This window comes from Agelaius tricolor, unplaced genomic scaffold, assembly GCF_023055355.1.
Source record: "Agelaius tricolor isolate 1412-34295 unplaced genomic scaffold, bAgeTri1.0.p SCAF_23, whole genome shotgun sequence".
NCBI classification, from domain to species: domain Eukaryota; kingdom Metazoa; phylum Chordata; class Aves; order Passeriformes; family Icteridae; genus Agelaius; species Agelaius tricolor.
In genome coordinates, this window is record NW_027269283.1 from 13728629 (window position 1) to 13751829 (window position 23201).

Consider the following 23201-nt stretch of genomic DNA (forward strand, 5'->3'; position numbering starts at 1 on the left):
GTGAGTTAGTTATCCAGAGAGTTGACATAATGGTGGTAAAATAAATCTTTTATTTAGGTTCCGCTAAACTAATGTTATATAATTATGCATAGAAAAGTGAACCCTGGGACTTCAAACCATGTGAAACCATGGGCAATATTTTTTCTCATCACTTTAATGATGTCCCCAGAACCATGAGAACTTGGAGGGACAATGAGATTCCAGGGGGACATTGAACCAAGTTCTTAGGATTTTGCCAGGACTTCAAGCAAAGGAGTTGGTGGCTGGAATGAGTCCTTAAAATTCAGCCATATTTCCTAATCCCACTTTTTTTCACAGGTCTTTAAAAGTCCGGCAATTTGTCCACTTCAGCTGCTCACATGCAATTGGATACCAGTGGGCGGAGTGCCTGTGTTCCTCTGGTGCATAAGTGTGACAATATTCAAGCAACCAGTCGTGCTGAACTCTAAAAAGCTGTTAAAGAGCAGAGTAGAACCTTTACAGCAAGTTCTATAGTTGTTTTTAAACAGCTTGCACAAGACATAGTATTTGGTGCTAATGTGGGCAGAGTGAAAACAAAGCAATTGCATGAATAGAAGCTCTGTAATACATGCTTCATCCTGATCACACTCGTGGAGTTTAGTCTTCTGAAGCTTAGTCTCTTGCCCTTGAAATATGTACTTGTTAGCTCGGAATCACTGGAAAGATAAGATGTGTTTAATGTTTTCATAGATTTTATTTCCCCCCAAGTGGTTTTCATTTTCCCATGCTTCATAACATGAAAGTAGAAGACATTTCAAAAGTAATCTTCATATTTTCTCGTGTACCTCAGATAATACTTCCTATAGTGTTGATCAAATGGAAATTAATATTCATTACTATGATTTTTTTCTACTTGGCTAAAACATTGTGGTTTTCTCTCTTTTCCTTAGTACTCCCAGTTATAATTATGCTCCAAACCCAGACAAGCACTGGATAATGAGGTACACCGGTCCCATGAAACCTATACACATGGAGTTCACTAACATGCTACAGAGAAAGCGCCTTCAAACCCTTATGTCTGTAGATGACTCTATGGAGATGGTAAGATTAATAGTCACTTTTGTTTTGTTTTTTGGCTAAGCAACAAAGTTTTTGTTTCGTGAGTTAAGCTCCACATTGTCCTTCATATGAAGATAAAGGAGAAAGAAGGAGAAGGAAGACGGTTTAAAAAAAATCAGTTTTTTAATAATGTGTAATCCTCTCACCTCTGATCATTTTGTCTCTTTATTCAATGTGTAAGGTTCCTCATCTCCTAAAGACAGGTACCCTGAGTTGGGTGGTGTGAACAAGCTGATTTTTTGCCACAGAACCACTACTGATGAAGGAGAAGGGAAAGGGATTGCCTGAAAATCTACACATGATAAATCTGAAAAATGTATCCTCTGATAAAGTGGTCCTACAACATGTTGGAAATAACTACCTAAATGTGTGGCTATTTTGATCTTGTAACACTGAGCTTCTGAGAGAAGAAATGAGCAGCAGCAAAAAGTGATGATACAGGAGTCCTAAGTGGAATGACCCTAGAGGAGGTTAAATACTGGAAGTAAATAAATACATAGATTAGTACTTTTAAAATTGTCTGCATCATGTAACAATGAGATTTCTTAATGCAAACTATGTGTTCTTCAACAAAATGTCTGGATTCACTGAAAGCTATGCTGAAGAAGAATGGTTTTGCAGATTTAAAGGTGTTGCAATTTTTCTGCTTATCTCTTGGCATTCTTATTCAAAAAAGGTAGAACATAAAATTAGAGGAGTCCTCTAACGCAAAAATGAGATTATGTAGATGGCATTGCATAAGCTTGTTACTAGTGTCTTATAATTATTGATTCAGGCAAATATGATCTCTGCTTCATGTTAATGAAGCTCTTCAGATGGATCAGACACCAGCATTAGGGGAAATTGGTGATTTTACCACGCAATTTGAATTTTCTGTTTAGTAAAAGGGTTTCGCTCTGGGTGATTCATGGCAAGCAAAATCAGTTAGGTTGGTTTTTAGTTTTAATTACCAAGTTAGCCCAATTTTCAATTTTTTTCCTACTGAATTATGTGTGTTACTAGTTTTTCAAAATTAAAAAGAAAAAACAAAACAATCTCACACTCAAAGCAAAACAAAAAAGAACAACCCCAAAAAAAAACAAACAAAAAGTCTCCAAAACAAAAACCCAAAAAAGCCTAACTAGCAAACAAAACAACCTGAAAAAGAACCAAAAATGAACTCCCAAACCAACACAACAGTTTTTCTCCTGTGCTGATGTTTTGCACCTGTGTGAGGCTCCACTTTGGTGGTATCCCACCACCTTCTCACCTTTCTTAAATGAAAATGTCACATAAAAATTGATCTTTGATGCTAAACTTGGTACAGTTCACATAATATGTTATGTAAATCTGTAGAAGTATTCACATGAAAATCTCCTCCTAATTCTCCATAGTGAGAGAGTATGACTGAGTGGTTTTTATCTGGAAGATATTTTGCAAATATTCTGCATAATGGGGCGTCATTTGTCTGAAGGCAAGGTTGTTGAGTGCTGCCTGAATACGTGTGAGATTCAAAGGGCTGTCATTTTATTAAAACTGCTTGCTGCAAGAAGAAGATATAAGAGAAAATTTTGAAATGACACCTTGAAACTTTTATCTCTGTTACTGTATGTATGTATTTAGTACTATCTTGACAGCTCTCACGCAAAATACTGAACCCAAACATTTTTGAAATGGCGTGCTAATGTGTTTTACCTTAAAACAGAATAATAATAGCCTTGTAATAGCCACAATATTCAGTTAGTAAAATTAAGATGTGATTATGTATTATTCAGAGTGGTTCATTATGATAACTCAGTGCTATCTTTAGTTGTTGTTACTTGTATGTTACACATAGGCAGAAAGTGATATGCAGCATTCCACATGTAGAGCTAGTCAGTGGAATAAATTTCATATTTTGTTTTGCTTTTTTTCAGATTTACAATATGTTGGCTGAAACAGGAGAACTGGAAAATACATATCTAATATACACAGCAGACCATGGTTATCATATTGGACAGTTTGGGCTGGTGAAGGGGAAGTCCATGCCATATGAGTTTGATATCAGAGTCCCTTTCTATGTCCGAGGACCAAATGTGGAGGCTGGGTCCTTGTAAGTTCTTTGCTTTTGTGTGTGTTGTGATGTGAAAACTTCATGTTCACATCTCTAGTTGTATTGATCTGGCAGCCAAATGGAGGCACAAAATTCTGCCCATCCTGCTTATTTTTGGCAGAAAATTATGTCTCCTCAGAAAGCAGAACTGATAGCACAGTATGGTGTAACAAACTCAAGGCCATTGCCTTTTTGCTTGCATGGGTGTGCAGCACAAGCCGCTGCACTTTTGTGGATATAGTTGAAAAATCACTTTTAATTTTGTCCAATCTAGGAAACGCATTCTTTTGACTAGTGCAAATTATACATATAACTGTCATTTTAAAGTTAAAAAATATACTGTATAATGTAGATAATTATTGCTGAACATTGGAGTCACTTGTTTCAGTTTATAAAGACCAGTTCATATATTAGCATCCAGAAACTATTCTGTTTGGCTCATTCTCTGAGATTACATGGTTAGGGCTGTTATTTGGATGCACACAAGCGTGCAGAGGATAACCGTTAATTAAAATGGTAGCTTTGATCAGTTAAAAAATTAAGTAAATACACTTTCCTAGCAATTATTTCAGATAGCAAATATTTGCACTTAGGTAATGATTTTGGACAGAGTGCCATAAATTGCTGCCTAATGTTTATATGAGTGTGCGTGACTTAGCATAATTAACACACACAATCTTCCACACACAATTTTTTCTTCACTGCAGAGGAATGGATCTAGTGTATAATATGATAGCAAATATCATATGCTGGTTAAATTCATTGATTCACATTATCTGAAGGCAGAAAAATGTTAAATTCTGTAGATTTTGCACTGTGTTTCTGATTTATTTTCAGCAGTTTTGCATGTGAAAAAAACAATATTCTCTAAAGAGCAGGGAGGGATTCCTCACTTGGGACTAAACATATTACCTCAGCACTGAATGAGTTTTGTCTGCAGCAGCCCAGAAATTCAAATGAACTGGAATAGCTTTCTAAAAACCTGCTCTCTTTCACTTGGACTGCAGTTTTTGGCCTTCCTGGAGAGTCAATGCTAACATGGCCCAAGTGACTGAGCTAGTGCCTCTGCAATGTATAAGGCTAGAGACCAGCCACACTGTGTCTACTGTAGTTCTAGGATCTTTACACCCAGATATCCATAAAAGCTCTGAAACCTTCCCACTGAATTTTATTTTTCAAAGACTTCTGAAGATGAAAACATGTTTCTGTTAGAATTGAAAGAATCAGCCTGACAAGATCTTAACAGAACAGAGCCTTTCACAGTAGAGCAAATAGGAAGAACAGGATATAACACCTTGAAGAGGGAATACATCAGAAAATAAATTGGTCTTCCCTCTCAATCTGATTTTCTTTAAACGGTAGAACTTCTGTCATCCATGTTTTGTGTGAACCTTATGTTTTTCCTGCAGAATAATTGTTATGACTCCCTTTTGGTACCAGGGAAATTTTAACAGCAATACCATGCAAGTCATTACTAACCTCTCATTTCAGTTACCAAATATGCTACATCATAATTGTTATAATTAAAATCAAATCAGGTACATCAATTTAATTCATCACCTACGTTCTTGTCAGTCCCGGTTTGCTTACTCTCTCAAAGATGTAGTAATTTTAAAATAGATCTCATTAAATAGTGTGACTTTAACAGCTTTCTTCTGTCCTGAATTTCAGCTGGAATTCTGCACTAATATTTATTGCAGCCCATCTGGCCCCATCCTTTCTTTGTGCTTGCACATCATAACAAAGTAATTCTACATGCTTTTTCTTCATAACTCTTCAACCCTATGCTGCTTTTTTATTCATCTCTTTCCTTTTTCTGTCTCACACTGTAAATTAACAGTCACTTTTAGTTGTTACTAGTGCCTAGCAATATATTTCTCATGTTTTCTTCAGAACATGCCTACTGTGATAGGAACTGAAGTACTTATTTCTATACCAGATTTTGAAACAGGTAAGCTGTGTGCTACCTGCCAAATCTACTTTTTAAGAAAGTCATCGGCATATTTGGCAGGCATTTTCATTCTGTAAGACACTCAAACAGTTTTTCCAACAGTTTTTAAACTGTCTTGTGCAAAAATTAACTAACTTTACCTTATGAACTACTTTGCTTTGTCAAAAATGGTCTGTACTAAAGTTTTAAATATTTGTATTAGTCCCCTTGAGGTTATGCAACTAATCTTTATATTATACGTTAATTCCCTTCATGGAAAAGAATCAGAATGTGTCCTTTTATTTGCAGATGTCACAAAATAAGCCTTTTCAGGTCTTTGGACTCTGTGGAAGCTGGAGTTGCTTGCTATTATTGCATAGGCTTTAAACTGTTTTGTCTTGTGTTTTTTTCAGGAATCCTCACATTGTGTTGAATATTGATCTTGCACCTACAATTCTAGATATTGCTGGATTGGATATTCCATCTGATATGGATGGTAAATCCATTCTAAAGCTGCTGGATTCTGAGAGACCGGTAAATAGGTAAGAAATGAAAATGTTGCATGGAACCATGCATCTGTTTGTACGAGAGACTGAACAAGTGTTCAGCAGCATGCAGAAAATTTAAAGGAAAATATAATAAAATCACCATCTATCTGAGTACATCATTCACTGGAAAGTCTGAAGACTATTTGACATATACTGCTCACTTCAGTTATTTTCATTTTGGCATGTTCATATTCTAGATGTATGGCATGCATGGCATCTGTACATACTAAATGTAGTCTATGTAGAAGTGAGAGGGCTACACATGAAGGTCTTTGGCTACGTAAGTTATATATTTAAATGTCTTCACGGCATCATTTGTAGCAAAGCATTTCATATTGAATATTTATCAGTAAAATAATTGAAGGCAATGGTTACGTATCAGACTATAATATAAAGGCAGGCTAGCACTAAAAACTGTGGTTTTTATTTAAGACTTTCCATCAGTACTTTCATTGGAAAAAGACCAAGGAAGAGAATTAGACTTGATGGAGAATGCTTGGAAGAGAAAATCAGCAGAAAAAGGGAAGGAGAACTATTTGCTTTACAAGTACCTGGGTGGAGGGAAAGGGGGAATGGAGCAGATGCTTTAGAATAAGATACTTTTTGGGTAGATGCAGGGTAAGAGCCCAAATATGAGTCAGGAAGTCCCGATTTAATTTGTGATCCTTTGTGAACAAAGAAAATTCAGTTAATCTCTTGTCTTCAACACGCTTATGTTGAAAAAATTGTCTTGTGAATTTAGTTCCTGTGGGAGAAATATATCCTGTGCTTTTCAGTGGAGAGGCATATGTTCCTGCTTCATAGAGCTGGATGTCCTCTTGTGCAGTTATGTGGCATGTTTCTTGTTGGAATTAGGGGTGGGACAGAAAACTGGGGCATAACTTGGTTACTGGTTTTGTGGGAATTGCATCTTCCTCTCCTCGTTTCCTCCTAGGTTTCATTTAAAGAAAAAGATGAAGGTATGGAGAGACTCATTCCTTGTGGAAAGAGGGTAAGGAAAGTGTTAATCACAAAGCCCAGTCTTTTTAAATAGAAGGATATTGAATAGCTAAAGCTAAAGCAGCACTCTGCTGCAGTCTAAAGCCATTTAGCTGTGCCAGCAGGGACACAGCTGCAGTATGCCTAATGCCAGTGATTGTGTGATTGTAGGGAATGGATGGCCTCTGCCTACAGCCTGCATAAATGTGCTCTTGTGGTGGGGGAAGGGGAGTTTACTTGGATTGAGAGATGGGAAGGCATCCCAATTTGCTCTCAGCTGCTGTCCTCCAATCCTCCTGCTTGTATCATGGGATTACGAACAACCCTTCCTCTCTGCATCTTCATCTGCTGGCCATTCCCTCTGCACCTCTGCCTTAGTACATAAAAGGGGGCAAGAGGGGTTTCCAAGGTGCAGCCCTGTAGAATGTGATGTGGTCTCTCTGTATTGACAGTTGTCACTGCCTATCACTCAGGCAAGTAACAGAGTGTCTTGACTTTGTATGTTTTTGTATGCTCCCTGAGAGCAGGACATGAATAACTTCTGTGTTATTGGACAGGCTAAATGCTAGTTTCCACTGGACTGTTACGTTTTGGCTACCAGAGATGCTATGGACATGGAAAATAACTACTCCTCTGGGTCTTTTCAGCTAACTGTATTTGTGTGTTGGAGTTAATATTAACGTAAGAATAAGTTTTTTTTTTTTCTTTTCCAGTAAACTGCTGCATAAAAGGGAGAATGAGAAGGTAGATGCCCAAGAAGAAAACTTTCTACCCAAACACCAGCGTGTAAAAGACCTCTGTCAGCAAGCTGAGTATCAAACAGCTTGTGAACAGCTTGGCCAGGTAGGGCATTGTTACCCCTGACTGCAATTAAGCAGTAGTAATTGGGCTAAGCTCAACACCTTCACTGTGTCAATGTTCTTCACCTCATCATCGATGCCAGTGTATAAATCAAATGGCTCGTTCTGTGACCTTTACTCAAATCTTTATTACAGCATTTATGAGATTGACTCTCAGTCAGGAAATTGCTGATTCAAGTGTTCTGAATTGATTCCTGACTACCACTAAGAAAACCGCCTAGGCTGTTTTAAAGTTTTATCTCCCAAAGAGAATGTGGTTTGGGATTCATTAGTGCTGAGAAGCTACAATGTACATAACAGATTGGCCTTTTTAAATACATACAGCTTGCTTTGCTTCAAATTCTCTCTTTAATTCTTTAATTCATTTTGTTTTTGTTACTTGGAATTACATATAGTAATGGGAAGCTAAAATTCTGTTAACTCAGTATATCTCTCCTCTTAACAAAAATACACTGGGAAAACGCACATGCAGTTATGTGTGTATATGGGCATAAAGCTCATTGACTGGGTGTCATTTCCCTTGTTGCATAATTGTTTTGGGCAGATATGACCATACGTTCACTTTAGAGACAAGTTACATAGAAGAAATTAATGGAAAAGAAATCAGGGTAGTATCAATACATGGTCTTGACATACACAGGAGAGGATTTTGTGAATTTTTCTGGGCAGTGCAAAAGCAAAGCATGGCTATCTCCAGAGAATTCACCACTCTTGGCAAAATTGACTCTGTGTCATTGCTCTCTTATGCAAGTGTGGGCCAGAGAACCCCTTTCCAAGGACTGTAATACATTCTGTGGACAAAGGGGTGAAGGTAAATGGGTCCACATGCTAATGTCTGTCACCACACTGGCATTACCTCATATTCCAGCAGCCCAGAGGGCTGTCAGGATGAGTTAGTCTGTGGAATAGAACTGTTCTTGCAGACATGATATGAATGACTTACCAAGCAATAGTCAGTAATGGGCTACTTAGGCTGCAGTGGTTAATTTTTTTACTGTCAAAGACCAGACTCCATACTTCTGGCTGTACTGATCATGTAGTTCAGTGCATCTGTGAAATGAGTCCATTGTTCCTTAGGTGTTTGGATCCAATTTATATACATAAGAATTTTTCAGATGTTCTTTTCCTCCTGTGGCTAATATGTCAGATTTAGTACACAGAGCAATTATAATGTTCTGTATTGTAAAAATACTAAACTTAAAGGAATACTATATGCAGTAATTTATTGTCATCAGAAGTCTTGAGCTGAAATTTTAACTGAATGGGAACAAGCCATTGTTTTATGAATTTGCAATGTTATTTGAGGAACTTGAAGAAAAGTTATTTTTTCTACTACAACATTATCCAATAAGTAGGATGGGGAAATATAGCTTTTCCTCCCCCATCACTATTTTCTCTTCAAGAGAAGTATAAAATGTCAACTCCATAGTCAAAATTACCAATAAATTCTGCAGTACAGATGTGCTAATAAGAGATGCTTGTGCTGCATCCTCATTGTCAGGAGACAGAGAGGAGAAGAATTGTTTTGAGCAGTTCGGTCAGGCATAATAGGAAGTGATAGGATGAAATTGAACAAAAAAAAGAAATTTATGTTGGACATCAGAAAAAATTGCCAAACAATCAAGTCAATTAAAATCTGTGAAGGGCTTTCAGGGTATTCTCAATCCTTCTAACCTCTACTCTAGAGAATATGTCCTAGTAGTCTATCTTAGTAGTCTATCTAGACAACAGGAATGCTGGGAGATGAATGTGCTTATTTGAGGATAAATTGTGTCTAAATATGGGTGCACCCAAAATGTCTTTAGAGTGAAGGAAGTCTAACTTCTCAAATTACAAATGGGTGTTGTCTGTTTGCTGGTGCTGTTCATAGCTCTGTACAATAAGTAGAATGAGCCCAAGCTAATAACATGCCACTGCCTTGGGGAGTTGATGTTATGCAGATGCAGTGGTTATTTAGCAGATGTCTTCTGATCCTGCAGGACACTATATAACAGTACTTGGAGTACTTGGAGTGTTCAGTATGAAAAGTGAATTTTCATATTCTAATGCAAAGATAAATACCCATCTGGGTCAGAATTAGTTGAAAGCTTGCTGAAGTCATTGGAACTCTTTCTTTTGACTTAAACAAGTTTTGGCGACCTGTTATTTCATGTACAGAGAAATCTAAACAGTCCCAGGGAATCTGAAGTGTGAGCAGGAGACAAGAAGCACAAATGGAGATCAAAGACTCAGAAGGGGAGTGAAGGATAAGAGACAAGGGCAGAGCTTAAGGAGAGGTAGAGAAAGGAGAGGTAAATAAAGCTTTGAATATGAAATAGAGAATTTGAAAATCTGCTTTGTGAGCATGCAAGTTTGTGAGGTCTATTGCCACAAAGTGATTTTTGCAAATCTCTGTCACCCTCCTTAACCCATATTTGTTTTGATAAGATCATGGAGAAGAGGCTATTCATAATGTCTAAAACCTTGTTCCACAGTCCACTATGTGGATTTTTTTTTTGGCATCACTAATATATGTAAATTCTTCTGAGAGCAATGGGAATCTGTGTGTTGCCATGTTTTCCTTTCCAGTTATTAGGGTTTGATGTGTGATAGTTATTTGCATCCAACAAAGGGTGACTGTAGAATCAGATGAAAGAGCAGCTCAGCGTTTATATTCTCACATAACATGGCATACCAGTGATGAAAACTATACTGAGCAGTGTGTGTCTTCCTTGGCAGTTCAGAAAAGGCACCTCTACATCATATTCCTGATTCCACCACAATCATTATTAGTGCCAAGAGAGGAGCAATAGAAAAAGAAATTGCTTATATTTTCTCCTTCTTCTGAGGCCACTGTAGCTTGAGGTTGTATCGACCAGACCTAGGAAACAGTGTCAGTTTTTGGAAGGAATCTTTTTAAAAATTGGATCCAAAACTTTCTTCCTGTCTCTTTTGGTTTACTGGTACTTTTGTCGTTAGCAGGGATATACCGAGGTTATGAAAGAATTTCTAATGTAATTTAGGTAGATCTGCACTGCAGTCATTCAGCAGTGGGGCCTGTTAATGCATACAATGTGCCCTTCAGCAAAGTCTTTGAGATGTTTTCACTGTAGCATACAGCTGCACCAAAAACTAAAGGATTTTTTCCAGTTCACCTGGAGGGGAAAAATGAGCATCAATCTCTTGACAAGAGATGAAAGAAATAGATGAAAAATATTTTCTGGCCACACATCAGAGTACTTGCAGTAATTCTCATCATGGCATTGAACTTGCCCTCTGTTGAAACTTCATTTTTCATGTATTGCAATGTACTTAGAGCATAGAACTCTACTGAGCAGAAAATGCAGTTTGTTTATATATTTTCAAAAATTATATTCAGATGAAATGGGAAGCAGCAACAAACATTTTTACATCTCTTTTAGTTGTATAAGAAAGTATTGCTTATTCTAGTAAAATAACTTTTAGTTCAAACCTCAGTCTGTACATACATCAATTAGGCATTTATAAAAGTAAGAGAGGAATTTATTCTTTAGATATCAATTTGTTACTGAATCTAGGTAAATATGTACTGCTTTACAGATGAAGATAGTCCTGCAGAAATCTTATTGTCAGTATCTCTCCTTGATTAACCAATTCATTGTGCTGTAAGTTAAGCTGGATTTATCTGCATCAGAGCGAGGCTTGGGCTGTACAGGAGGCTGAACACAGATACGGCTCAGGAGACTTGGCATCCAGGTGGCTGAGGAAATCAGTAGGCACACCATAAAATGGCTTATTGTAAATGAGAGGTTCTGCCACAGTGATAGGTAAATGTGCTGTTAATGGCCACTTCACTTTTGACTCCTGTTAAAGTCTGATAATAAAAGCACAGCGATTTTCTTTTCTTACATGCATAATACATGCTAATACATGCATACCTGCAAACAATGGAATGAATGTCAATAGTAAATATAGGCTTTGTGGTCCCAGCCTTTGCACACCTTGCTATCCAAACTGAAGTGGCTGAGTCTCCCTCATAGAGCTGCAGGCTGCTGTAAAATAGCATCTTCCCTGGAAGATGCTGCTGTTTTTATTTCTGTTCTTTTATTTGGAAAATTCTCAATATTCCAGTGAGTCCCGGAGGAACTGGCTTACACGATTTTGTAATAGGGAAGAAGAGGAACGTTTCTCAAGACTCAACAAGAAGCTGAGTGTTTCTGAGAAACTTTTTTTAAAGCAGGAGCAACTGCTACTGTAAGAGGTTTTTTATGTGTCTCTAAGCCTCTGTAGGTAGCAAAGTGTTGATAAATTATGGAGTAGGTGAAATCATTTTGTGATGTACCTGGGAAGTGAGTGGAACTTCTGTGCCAGGTTGAAGGCAGCTAAACTCCCTTGCCCTTGGTACAGCTCTGACAGCAGCATGAAGGAGCTGTGAGCAAGTTACTTCAAGGTTTTGAGTATCAGAGTGAATTGGAGATCGGGGACATCTAGTATTTTCTCTAGTTTGAGTGTGAGAGATCCAGTGCAGCTCACCCTTACAAGTCAGGCGTAAGGGTGTTGAAGGGGGAAGGGGGGGGGCGGGGGGAAGCTATTAAGAAAACCACCCAAGATGGAGATAAACTCGTGCAGCTGAGGACTTCCACAGCCCATCTGACCCTTTGAAAAGTCATGGAAGAGAAACAGGCGCTTTAGTAGAGCAATCCTGGAAAACACTTCATCCCTGGAGGAGTTCAAGGACAGGTTGGATGGAGCTCTGAACAACCTGATCTGGTGAAAGGTGTCCCCCTCCATATGGCAGGGGAGTGGAACGAGATGTTCTTTAAGGTCCCTTCCAACCCAAGCCAGTATATGATTCTACCCGGAGAACTTCCATAAAGCTGGAAGGTTTTGGTCCCACTGTGCTGAGAGTTATATAAGACTCTCAGGATTAGGATACGGCTTGAATGTCCTTGGTTTATGCTGCAGTTATGCTTCTGAAAGTTGTCACTTGCCACCTTCATGTTTTTAGCTGTAGTATTGATTTTTAAAAGAAATTTCAATTGTTCTGCCTCCAAGAGGCAAAATCAGAAACAAATGCAATGTTGTTCTGAAGTCTTGCTGTTTTGTCTGAAAATAAAATCTTACAAAAATCTGGTTTGATAATAGGTGATAGATGAGCCCCATTTTACTACAATGAATATCTGATTAATTGCTGGAGCTGGCCATGAGACAGACCACAGTTGGGACAGATTTTTAATAACCAAATTTTTCTTCCAGAAATGGCAGTGTGTGGAAGATGCCAGTGGAAAACTCAAGCTGCACAAGTGCAAGGGAATGGCAGACTTGGCAGCTACAAGCAAAGGCAAAGGCACCTCCAGTATTTTGCCCAAGTATTACAACAGCAACAATGAAAAGTGCAATTGTGAAGAGAATGAATACAAGCTGAGCCACAACAGACAGAGAAAGAAACTCTTCTCCAAGAAAAGTAAGCAAACCCATTGCATCTTCTGTCTCTGCCTTAGAAAGCTGTTGTTTGCTCACTCACATAATTGTCTTGACAATCATAGGCATTGAACTGTATTAGCATATTTCCTATGTATCTCAACTACGAAACAGCATGTCTCATATTGGACAATCAGAGTTGAGAATATCTGGCTGTAGGAAGAATGTTTTGTTCTGGGAAATGCAATGCCCATGCTGAAAAGGCAAATTGCAGACAGTGACATAGGCTGTGGAACATGAACAGTGTTATACAGCAAATACTTTAATTTTCAGTAGCTCCTGCAATGCTTGGAACTGTTACTTCAGTAATTTATTTTCAATACGGATGTGTATACTTTGTTATTGAAGCTGCTCGCTTCTAACGTCCTTTTCTTCTGCTCAGTCAGCAGAGACAAGGCTGACTTTTAATCAGACATAACAGCCAAAGGGGATGACTGGTTTCCTTGGCACAGGTTAGTGCTTTTTCAGAAAGCCCATTTTACTGACTCTGTTAAATCTTAGTCAGACTAACATCTATATTTGAAGTATATACTTTAATTATAGATTAGAGGTAAACGGCAACACGGAATTTTTAGTTACTTGTAATGTTTCTTTCATCTCACTCCACAAATACAGAGCCTTAATAATTTAGCAGATTAGTCTTTTTATATCATGGCACAAACTTGAAACACAGAGTTTAAATTTATTTTCTCCCATTATATTTGTCTTGCAAGCTGATTAGTAGTTACTAAGCAAATTCTGAATTGAAAAAAAATTAGTGGTTCCATCAACTATACTCGATGTTTAAATATGTACTACAGCCAACAATCTGTAAAGAACACTAGAATTTGTACTTATTTAACTAATTTTTTTTAAGTCACAGAAGGAATTAAGTCATGGGGAATCAACAGCAGTAGATGGAAGGCACTTAATGAGGACAGGAAAACAATTAAAGTGAGGGCAATGTAATGCTATCTAGTACTTCTCATTGTTGCTTTCTAAACATTACCTAATTTTCACAACATCCAAAGGAGGTGGTTAAGTGTATAATTATCTTTAGTTTATGTATGTAGAAAGTTAAGGTAAAAAAAAAGTGAAACTTTCTCCCTCTCACAGAGGGATCAGAATGGTGCTTTTCCCCTGTGTTCTGCTCAGATGAGACAGAGTTTATACTACACCCTTCAGCTCATTAGCCTCATTGAACCTTAAGGCATAAACTTCAGCAACACAAAACAGGATCTTGACAATCACATAGCCATTGCTTGTGTCTAAAGTAAAGTATTTGCCTCCACAGATTATTCCCTCTTCCCACATCTGGGGTGTGCTGTACAGGGAAGAGGTTAGCTTGGACCTATTGACAGAGACCTTTTCATTGTGTTGGCTATTCTTCTACATGCACTTATCTAATAAATCACACACCAAATGTAAGTGAGCCCAAAGCTGTACAAGTCAAGGTGACATACCAAGTTTTTTCTAAATAGCTTATGTGGAAAACTGTCTCACTGGACTACGGTTAGTTAAGAGAGTCACCTGGATACTCATGATGTGTATTTGCGTTTTTATGACCTGTTCTGTGAGACTTGGGATAGAGTGTGGTCTGTGCTGGTTTGCATAATTGTTAGGGCACCTTTGGCGTCTGCTACTCAGAATTTGATGAGTGCATGAGATTGCATTGCAGCCCTGCTTGAATGCCAGTAAATGCTATTCATTAGTTTGAACCACTGCCAAACAGAAAATACAAGTTTCTAACTGGACTGAGGGTCATGTCCACATTAATGCAGTAGTTCCAAGCAGTAGCAAAGTTTTGAAAGAAATGCCCTGATCACTCATTTCTGTTGTGCATAACAGAGATAGATTTGCAAAAGGTCATTTTATTGCATTCCAATCTACAGTCATGTGCAGAGAAGCAGAATGGATGCCCTGCATCTAGGGTGCATCAAGCATGTTGTAAACCCTAATAGGGTATAAAGATTGGTCTTTCAGAAAGATTGAAATCAGTTACGTATAGTGAGAACAGATGGTCTAAAAGACCAGACTAAATTGCTGGTACAGAGGCTGGAGCACCAGACATTTTGATAAAATAATTAACATTCTAGTGTGGGCGTGGTTTAGAATGCATTTTCAGGTGCACCAGTGCATTTAGCAGGCAACTGCATTTTCTAAATTGAGTAAAGTCAGGTTCACAACAGGGCCGTGTCATGTATGTGCGATTTGGACAATGTAAAAATACATAACTTGGCTGTAAGGCACTTAAGCGCCAGAAACCTATAAACATGAATATTTGGTATGTCTGGGTTTAGATATCTGGAGTGTTTTGCTTTTTGTCCTATTTATTTCTTTAGTATGCTCTTGTTTTTATAAGAAAGATCAAACAGAGCTTTGCAGTAGGTGGAAAGTTTAAATAATGAGCTCTCAAAATCATTGGCTGTGTTGTGGCCTATTATGTTTTTCTTGCTGTGGATTTGATCTCTTCTTCCTGTGATGAGTGAGTGTATGTGATTAAAGGAATTCTTAAGCTGCATGTAGGAAAATGATGATAGGCCACACTGAATAGTAAAGAAACAGAAATGTGTACAAAGAGGCTAGTGCATTTTTATTCAAATTTCCCTGACAGTCATTTTACTTTTGAGGTGGTATCAATGCTGGATCAAAATGACATTTTTAATAACATTATTTGTTACTAAAAATAAAAAGTCCATTACTTTACAGATAATGCATTTGAAGTGGCAATTGTGAGAATGGGATATAAGAAAGTACCTCTAAACTTAATCCATATTTCTAGACACTAGAGATATTTTTTTAAAAATGTCTTTACAGGGCCCAGTTTTACTTTCTGTTATCAAAAAGAAAACCAAAAAACCTCTTTTGTCTACCAAATGCAAAATACATAGACATTAGTGGAAAACTTTGTTCCTTTCAGGTTCCAGTGAAGACAAACATTCAGATCAAGTGGTGCAACACCAGCTGGATAATTTGGGCTCTGAAAGCAGTTGACTTTCTTGGCTTAAATTCCTCTGGACTCCATTTTGCAACTCTATTTTGAGGTTGCAACTTCTTAGCAATACCATCTCTAAGACAGCTGGTTGCTGTAGTAGTTGAGGAAGAGAGGCATCAGATTCAGAGAGCTTACCAAAGCCAGACTTTAGTAACCTGAAGAAAGGAGCATAGATGTTTTTGGCCAAATATTTAACTGCCCTGGATTGGCTGTTTGTAGGCTGTGTACAGAGGTAAATAGATTGGAGAGTAAAACCTGGGGGAAGATTGACTAATAAGTAATTAAACATTAGTATTTATGCCTGCAGTTCACTTAGCAGATTGGAGCACACAGTACAAATGTGTATTGATCTTATTAAATATTTTAGCCACTTCAGAATTTGATACTAATCACAGCACTGAGTCAGCACAGTGGGTAACATGTTAGGGTTAGGGTTAGTCCTTTATGAGGTGCCTCACTCCACACCAATTAATTAGTGCTAAGGCTGTTAGTTTGGCTATAAAGGGAGGAGTGACCTGGCTCCTAGCTGTTCAGGGACATGTAGTTGATGGTTTCCTGCGGCCATCTACTGAGGTCCAGCAGGCTGGATTGGTGTATTAGACTTGAAAGAAAGATTAATTGTTAATTGGCTGTGCTGAACAAGATAAAATGAAGATATGATTAAAGAAATGGGAGTTTATACTTTAAATCTCATTGGTATGGGTGTAGCTTTTTAGAACTTCTTCCTACCTTGGAAAAGATGATAGTTTCTGTCTCATTTTTTCAAACATTTCCTGAATGGGTGCCTGAAATAGGGCTAGTCTTTTGTTGCTTTTTTTATCCCTTCAGCTGTGATTCACCTGGCTTAATATCAGCAGTAAACTTTGAACTATGCATGGAAAATGTGCAAAACCAGACAATCCAGCTGGTATTCTGCTTTCTCTGTGTGGTGCTGACAAAAATATCATGCTTGGCCAAGTTTCAGATGGGAGGAGATGTTTATTCTGCTTCCCACAGACTACAAAATGACTTTTGAGACTGTGCAATCTATCTGAAATGAATTTAAGGCTTATTGAAAAAAGTCATTCTGCATTAATGCCAGAGCGTGACAGTTGAGGTACTTTTTTGTCAATTTTGGTTGTTCAACCTCCAGTTCCATATTTTCTTTTCCCCCTGCTTATTTTGCTGGAGAGATTATCCCACTGAAGAAGCTGGCCTTTCTGTGGAGCATGGGATGGCAAGAAGGATCGATCTCATTTGGCACATTGGTTGAATTTTGCCTTTATCAGATTGCAGAGGGAAGTCCCATCTCATGAGGTGTGCTGTGTGTTTGTCTCTTTAAATGAGAAGTGACCAAAGGATCTGAGGGACTCAGTTGTTTTCAGTAACGTCTGTGGTAACTCCAAGCCTCATATACAGAGTAAAGCCTCAGGCTCCCCTAGGGCAGAGAGCACAAGAGAGTCTGTGATACCTAGGTTGTACTTTTTTCTCAAGGAATGAGATGATTGTGTCTAATGAGTGACTCTGAGCAGTCACTGGTAGTGAGCAGGAAATACAGTCAGGGATGGACCCCATCATACAGCAGGGAAGTTTAAATGTAGGTTTAGATTTCATAACTATGTTCTCTTTTTGCCATTCCAGACCAAACAGAAGAGGAGTTCTGGGGATTTGGGCTGGAACAGAGAATTCTGGAAAATTGTAATAGGGAAAAGATCAATGAGAATCTCGTACTGCACAGTGGCAATTCATAACAAATGTTTCATTTTGCTTTTGAGCTGCAAATGCAGAAGCAAAGTTTGAGGGAGTACATAGCACTGGAGGGTGGTGCTTCATGGAGAAAACTGACTGTCTGGGCTGCACATCAGGGAAAGAATTGCAAAGAAAAGAATTGCATGTGGATAAAAATAAAAATTCAAATATTAATCCCTTCCAAAAAATCAAGGATCTAGCCCTAGCCTTGAAGAATAGAACTGGGAAAAGGCTCAGGCTGAGCACTGCGAATACTGAGACAACTCCAAGAATGTGTTGCAGGAATCCTAGCTGGGAAGAACTGTATGATGGACAGCAGAAAAGCACAGAGAACTGTTCCCTGAGGGTGACTGGCTGTCATGACTGTCACAGTTAGTGCTTAAGGTGTGACTGCCATCTGGTGATTGTGGGGGAAGAGCAAGCATCCATTTGAACGAGCTATTTGTTCTCACTGGTGCTGGACTGCAGCATTTTTTTCCCCTTTGCCATTCTTTTGTGTTTGCCTTGTACCTGCCCTCTCATGCTCTGAGGTATCCATCCACCCACTGGTGCTTCCATCCATGCCAAAGTTAAGGAAGCAGCAGTTCACAGGAGAACTGCAACAAACACTGGCATCCAATTAATTCCAAACAGCGCAGTGTGGGCTGGGGTTTTTCCTCCCAAGAGCCACAGAGAGGAGCAAATTGTAACATGCAGTTTCTGTTGCTCTTCCACTTTCTCCATGCAGAATTCAAACCAAGCTTTGTCCGGAATCGCTCTATCCGTTCTGTATCTGTTCAGCTGGATGGAGCTGCCTATCACCTGGGTTTAGAGGATGGGTACCAGCCCATCTTACCAAGAAACATCACCAAGCGGCACAAGGTGCAGAGGGCTGCTTTCCACAAGGAGGAAGATGGAGACATGGGGGAATATAGTGGGACTGGTAGCATTGCAGAGTACACAGTCCCTAATCTGATCAAAGTGACCCACAGGTAAGTGCTCATGCTAGGTTTTTAAAACCTTTTGCTCCTTAAGTGACTGCTCTTTTCATAAATGTGTGGGTTGAAGTGTGTGCTAAGCATGTTGCATCCCTTTTGGATACCCAGTCTAGCCTCACTAAAATTCTTGTTCCGTTTGTACAATAGTCTTAAGTTTTGTTTTAGTTTTGTCAGTGCAGAGGGGCATGAAGCTCCTGAAGAGCTGCAGCAGTGCTTTTGTCTTCTGCATTGGGTGGAGACGGTAGCCACTCATCAGTGCATATGCTTCCAGTGAGAACAAGCAAAAGTGTTGGCAACAGAGGTGTTAAACCTGCATGAAACCAGGAGAGGCCATACTCCTGCAAATGAGTGTGCAGTGGGGTAACCTCACCTGGCTGGAGACTGAAGGCCCTGACTGGAGCATGAACTGGTTTTGTGTCACTGATTGCTTTGTACAGAGTTTTCTGTAATCAGTGCTAGGAGAGGAAAATCTGTATTATGAATGAAGTTGGATGGATCAGAAGCATTGGGAAATGGAACATACTGAGAGAGAGGGGAGGCAATTGTCTGACCACTCTAACAGCTAAAAATAACTTCCTCAGTGGTGAATCTAGGGACTGATAATGTCTCTTCAGCTGTACTTTAATTCATTTATCACCATTTCCATTTGTGAGCTATCAGAAAATCCACCAATCATTATTGATTACATGTTTTATATTGTTTAATGACTAGCTCATATAAACATGCAGGAGCCAGGTAGCTGCTCTTGATATCTGTATTTTCCATTTGCCTTCTGTTCACAGAAGTGAATTAGAAACTCACCAATATGTGGAAATGTAGGCATCAGAGAATTGTGCCCTCTTATCCCAGCTCTCGTGAATGTTCAGGACTCATAAATCACTGTTTTTTTCTTCTGGAACAAATTAAATTTACTTTTGCTGCCTTAGTGGGTGAATCCCAGATTTTTACAAGAACTGTCAGGAAGGTTGTACATTATTCATGAGACTTCCCTAACAGAAAAGAAGGCTGTGGGACAACATGCATGGGGTAGTTTAAAGAAAATAAAGGAACACTGCAAATATTTATCTTTAATTTAAACAAGCATTCAGAAATGGCTGCATGGTATTCAACCCCTAATAAACTTTCCAGGTAAATCTGTCAAGTAGTGGTTTTTTGTTTTCTTCTTTATTAAATAATTTTAAAAACTGGATTTCACTAGAAGTTAGTGAAACATAAAGATTTTATATTGTCAGAGGGTGTTTTGCTTTCAAAGTGAAGGAGATACCCTTGAAAGATTTTATCACTTTTGTAGAAAATAGTAAAACTTCTTTGTTTCTGTTTTGTTTTTTTGAGTTTCTTCTCTTTTCTTTATGGTGTAGTAATGCATCTTACCTTGCTACTACCCCTGCATCACTTAATTATGCATCGAGAAATTGCTTCTGAGTAATGCTTTCAATGCTTGCTAGTTAGTAATGATTATTTATGCAGAAAGTCTAATGAATAAGCACAAATTCTGTGTAGCATGATTTACATACAGAAATGAAACAGTCAACAGGTTCTGCTTGATAGAAATATTCTCATTGAATTTTTCTACTTAAAAATTTCCATGGCAACTCCAACCCAGACTTCCTTCCTGCTTCAGAGCACACTAGTATTTTCTTGAATGAACATTGTTTTTTGAATTCTGCATGTCATTTCCAGTCCATGGTCTTTTTGTCCTGGAGCTGTGTTATTAAGAGCAGCTGTTTGCATTGCTCTGTGTGTGTGTATCCACTGTAATAATGAACACTGTTTGCTTTTCCATGCCAAGGTGCTCTATCCTGGAGAATGATACCGTTCAGTGTGACACAGATCTGTACAGGTCACTGCAAGCTTGGAAGGACCACAAACTTCATATTGACCATGAGGTCAGTGATGTTTTCCGTGTGTGATTTTAGCATTGTTTTCTGTGGGGTGATAGGATCATGCTGACTATCTGTGTCTGCCTCTGGGTGTCTTTTTCCCTCCATGGAACCTTTTGAATTTGCTGGCTAATTTCAGAATAGACATTTCAGAAATAATTAAATTATTACAAGTTTGTGAAGACAAGATGCTGAGGAGGACAGAACTGCAACTGAAAGCACAGCTGAGAAATGTCATGTGCCTTATGAGGCAAGTAAGACTTAAAGCTGTCCCTATCCTGGGAAAAAAATTAATCTGGATCTTTTTATCATCTTAGTAGTCCTGTTCCCCAGTGGGGAACCTCTCAAAACAGTTCTTCAGTATCAAATATAAAGGCCCAAGGAAAAGTGAGCTTCATTAGTTTTGGTGCTTCTAGAATTAATTTCTTTCACTTGCTACTGCTTTTCTTAACCTTGCACTTTTGAGTTGAATTTTTTCATAGGATTGTGTATATGGAGAACTTAGAGGTAATTTGCTGTATGAAATTTGCCAGTAAGACTTTATCTGACATTTTTGTCACTAAGATTAGCTCAAACCCTTCATGTGTATTGTATATGAAAGAGGGTCTAAGGACAAGGTAAGGATGGAACAAATGCCAGAGAGAAGCATAAGGGCTGGACATCCTGTAATCTCTTACCAAATTACATAAATTCACAGTAAAGTTCTATGTAAGAACTTCTTGGTCCCCTTTTCTTGTAAAGATTGACACACAGGGCAAATACTTAAAAACTTACTAGTCTGCTAAGATTAAAAAAGGGCAATTTTAATATTACCACAATCCTGTAATTGTTTTTTCTTCAGAAAATGTAGCCAATATGGAGTGTCAAAGGAAATGAGAACGCACTTCTGTCCAATTGTGTTCCTGATTTAGGGTCACAGGGCTGGGTTCTTTGTCCATTTTCCTTGAACACTCTGTCCTGTCTCTGCTTCTACTACACCTATGGTTACTGATGGCCAACAACAGTTCTGCAGAGACTGTTGTTCACATTAGATTACTTTGATTTTTCTGCTGTGCAGAGGCCTGCAATACCCAAGTGGAAATGGGCCATGTTGTATGTAAGCCAGACTGAGCAAAAGCAGGAGTTTCATTTAGTGAAAAAAGGCAGGTAAAAATAAACCTCAGGGGTGGCACAATTAACTGCTGATTGCTGTCCCATGTGTCCAGACACTGCTAAAGCCTGCTATGCAAAGTGACAGAACCTTGCTGCTTTCCTTCTTCAAAACCTCTGAAGAGGGGATTTCAGATCACTCCTGCCCTATCCTCTTCCCAGTGTCAGAACACACTGAAATGTAATGACTTTGTTTTCCTTTGAGCAGCCTTTCTCCCCTTGTGAATGTGCTGTAGAGAGGCAAAACCAGAGTGGATGCAGGAGTGTCTACCTGCAACTGTGTCCCCTCATTCCCACAGCAACGCATTCTGCTTTCAGAGTCAAGAATCAGAGCAGGCAAACTGAGCCAGCTTCCTCCTGCTGTAGTTTCCTTCTGGAAAGCAAGATAATTTGAAAATGCTTGTTAGTGGTGAGAGCCACGGAAGGTACTGAAGAGGAAGCTCTTGGTGACAGTAAAATGAGTTTGAGAAGGTTAGAATAGCACTAAATCATGCTGGTTTTTTTCAAACTCTGTCTTTGTGCCTTTTTTTTTTTTAGATTGAAACTTTGCAAAATAAAATAAAAAACCTGAGGGAGGTGAGAGGTCATCTAAAGAAGAAGCGACCTGAAGAGTGTGATTGTAACAAGCTAAGGTATTTTTTGGTGTACTTCTGAATAATTATTTGTAGTGTGCAACTGTAACTGATGTATCAGATCTCACCGATCTGATTTATCAGATCTCACAGGAGAGATCAGGATCTTGTTTGTTCAGTGGTTGTGCTGACTGTACTCTGTGTACACATTCAGGGGAAGTGTCCACAGGCTGCTGCACAAGTACAAGGCCCACTGTCTGCCAGGCAGGAGTTTAATTGGACAATTGAGCTCTTGCTCTGCAAATAAGCACAACAGAAAATCTTCCAAAATCAAAAGGTAACCCAAACAGAATTTGCCCCTGAGAAAAGCTGTTCGGAAGGAGACCCAGGAGCACGTTCTCCTGCTCATGGTGATGACAGAGCCAGCTCTGAGGCTGCTGAGAGCCAGGTATCACTGAGAGTACTGCAGCCACAGTGGCAGAATGGTATGAGTATCAACAAAAAAAAGCAAGCTGTATCTGAATGGAGTCATAACTGCATGGCAGCTGTGCTTTAGCTGTGCCTAAAGCACCTGCTACCAAGTAGACTCTGTGAGAGGGTGGGGATAAAACTTCTCTATCCTGTTGGTGTCACAGAATGCCTTTTTGAACATGCTGAAAACCTCGGAGGTGCAACGCACTCTACAGATAGGATGTTAATAATTGTTGTGGACTGTGGATGTGGCCTGTGTGCATCCTGCAACAGAGTTTCAGCAGCAGATCCACTAAAATATTGAGATCATCAATTTCTTGGGTTATGGGAGCCCATGTCAAAAACTGCTTAAGATGTATTATTCTAGATGGTAACCAGACAGAAAGTTTATATTGGTTTATAATCCACTGCTTTCAAAACTGATTAACTGAGTTTACATAAACTGAGTTTACTTAATATGTACTGTAAAGATGAAGTTATTTTTGGTGAATGTTTTGTAAAAAATGTTTCTTTTCAGACTGATACACTTATATTTGTGCGTAGC

The 23201-nt window shown here is 38.7% G+C and overlaps 1 protein-coding gene across 9 annotated transcripts in view; it reads left to right on the plus strand.

The window, feature by feature from the left end:
- SULF2 (sulfatase 2) overlaps nt 1-23201 on the plus strand; it is an 84494-nt gene that overhangs the window by 53985 nt on the left and 7308 nt on the right. For all 9 annotated transcript variants that reach the window (XM_071447063.1, XM_071447057.1, XM_071447061.1 and 6 more), the window contains 9 exons: nt 912-1062; nt 2976-3151; nt 5495-5623; nt 6564-6620; nt 7321-7450; nt 12682-12889; nt 18336-18579; nt 20375-20471; nt 22152-22246. In XM_071447063.1, coding sequence (XP_071303164.1) covers nt 912-1062; nt 2976-3151; nt 5495-5623; nt 6564-6620; nt 7321-7450; nt 12682-12889; nt 18336-18579; nt 20375-20471; nt 22152-22246 — 1287 coding nt within the window. The remainder of the gene's footprint in view (nt 1-911; nt 1063-2975; nt 3152-5494; nt 5624-6563; nt 6621-7320; nt 7451-12681; nt 12890-18335; nt 18580-20374; nt 20472-22151; nt 22247-23201) is intronic.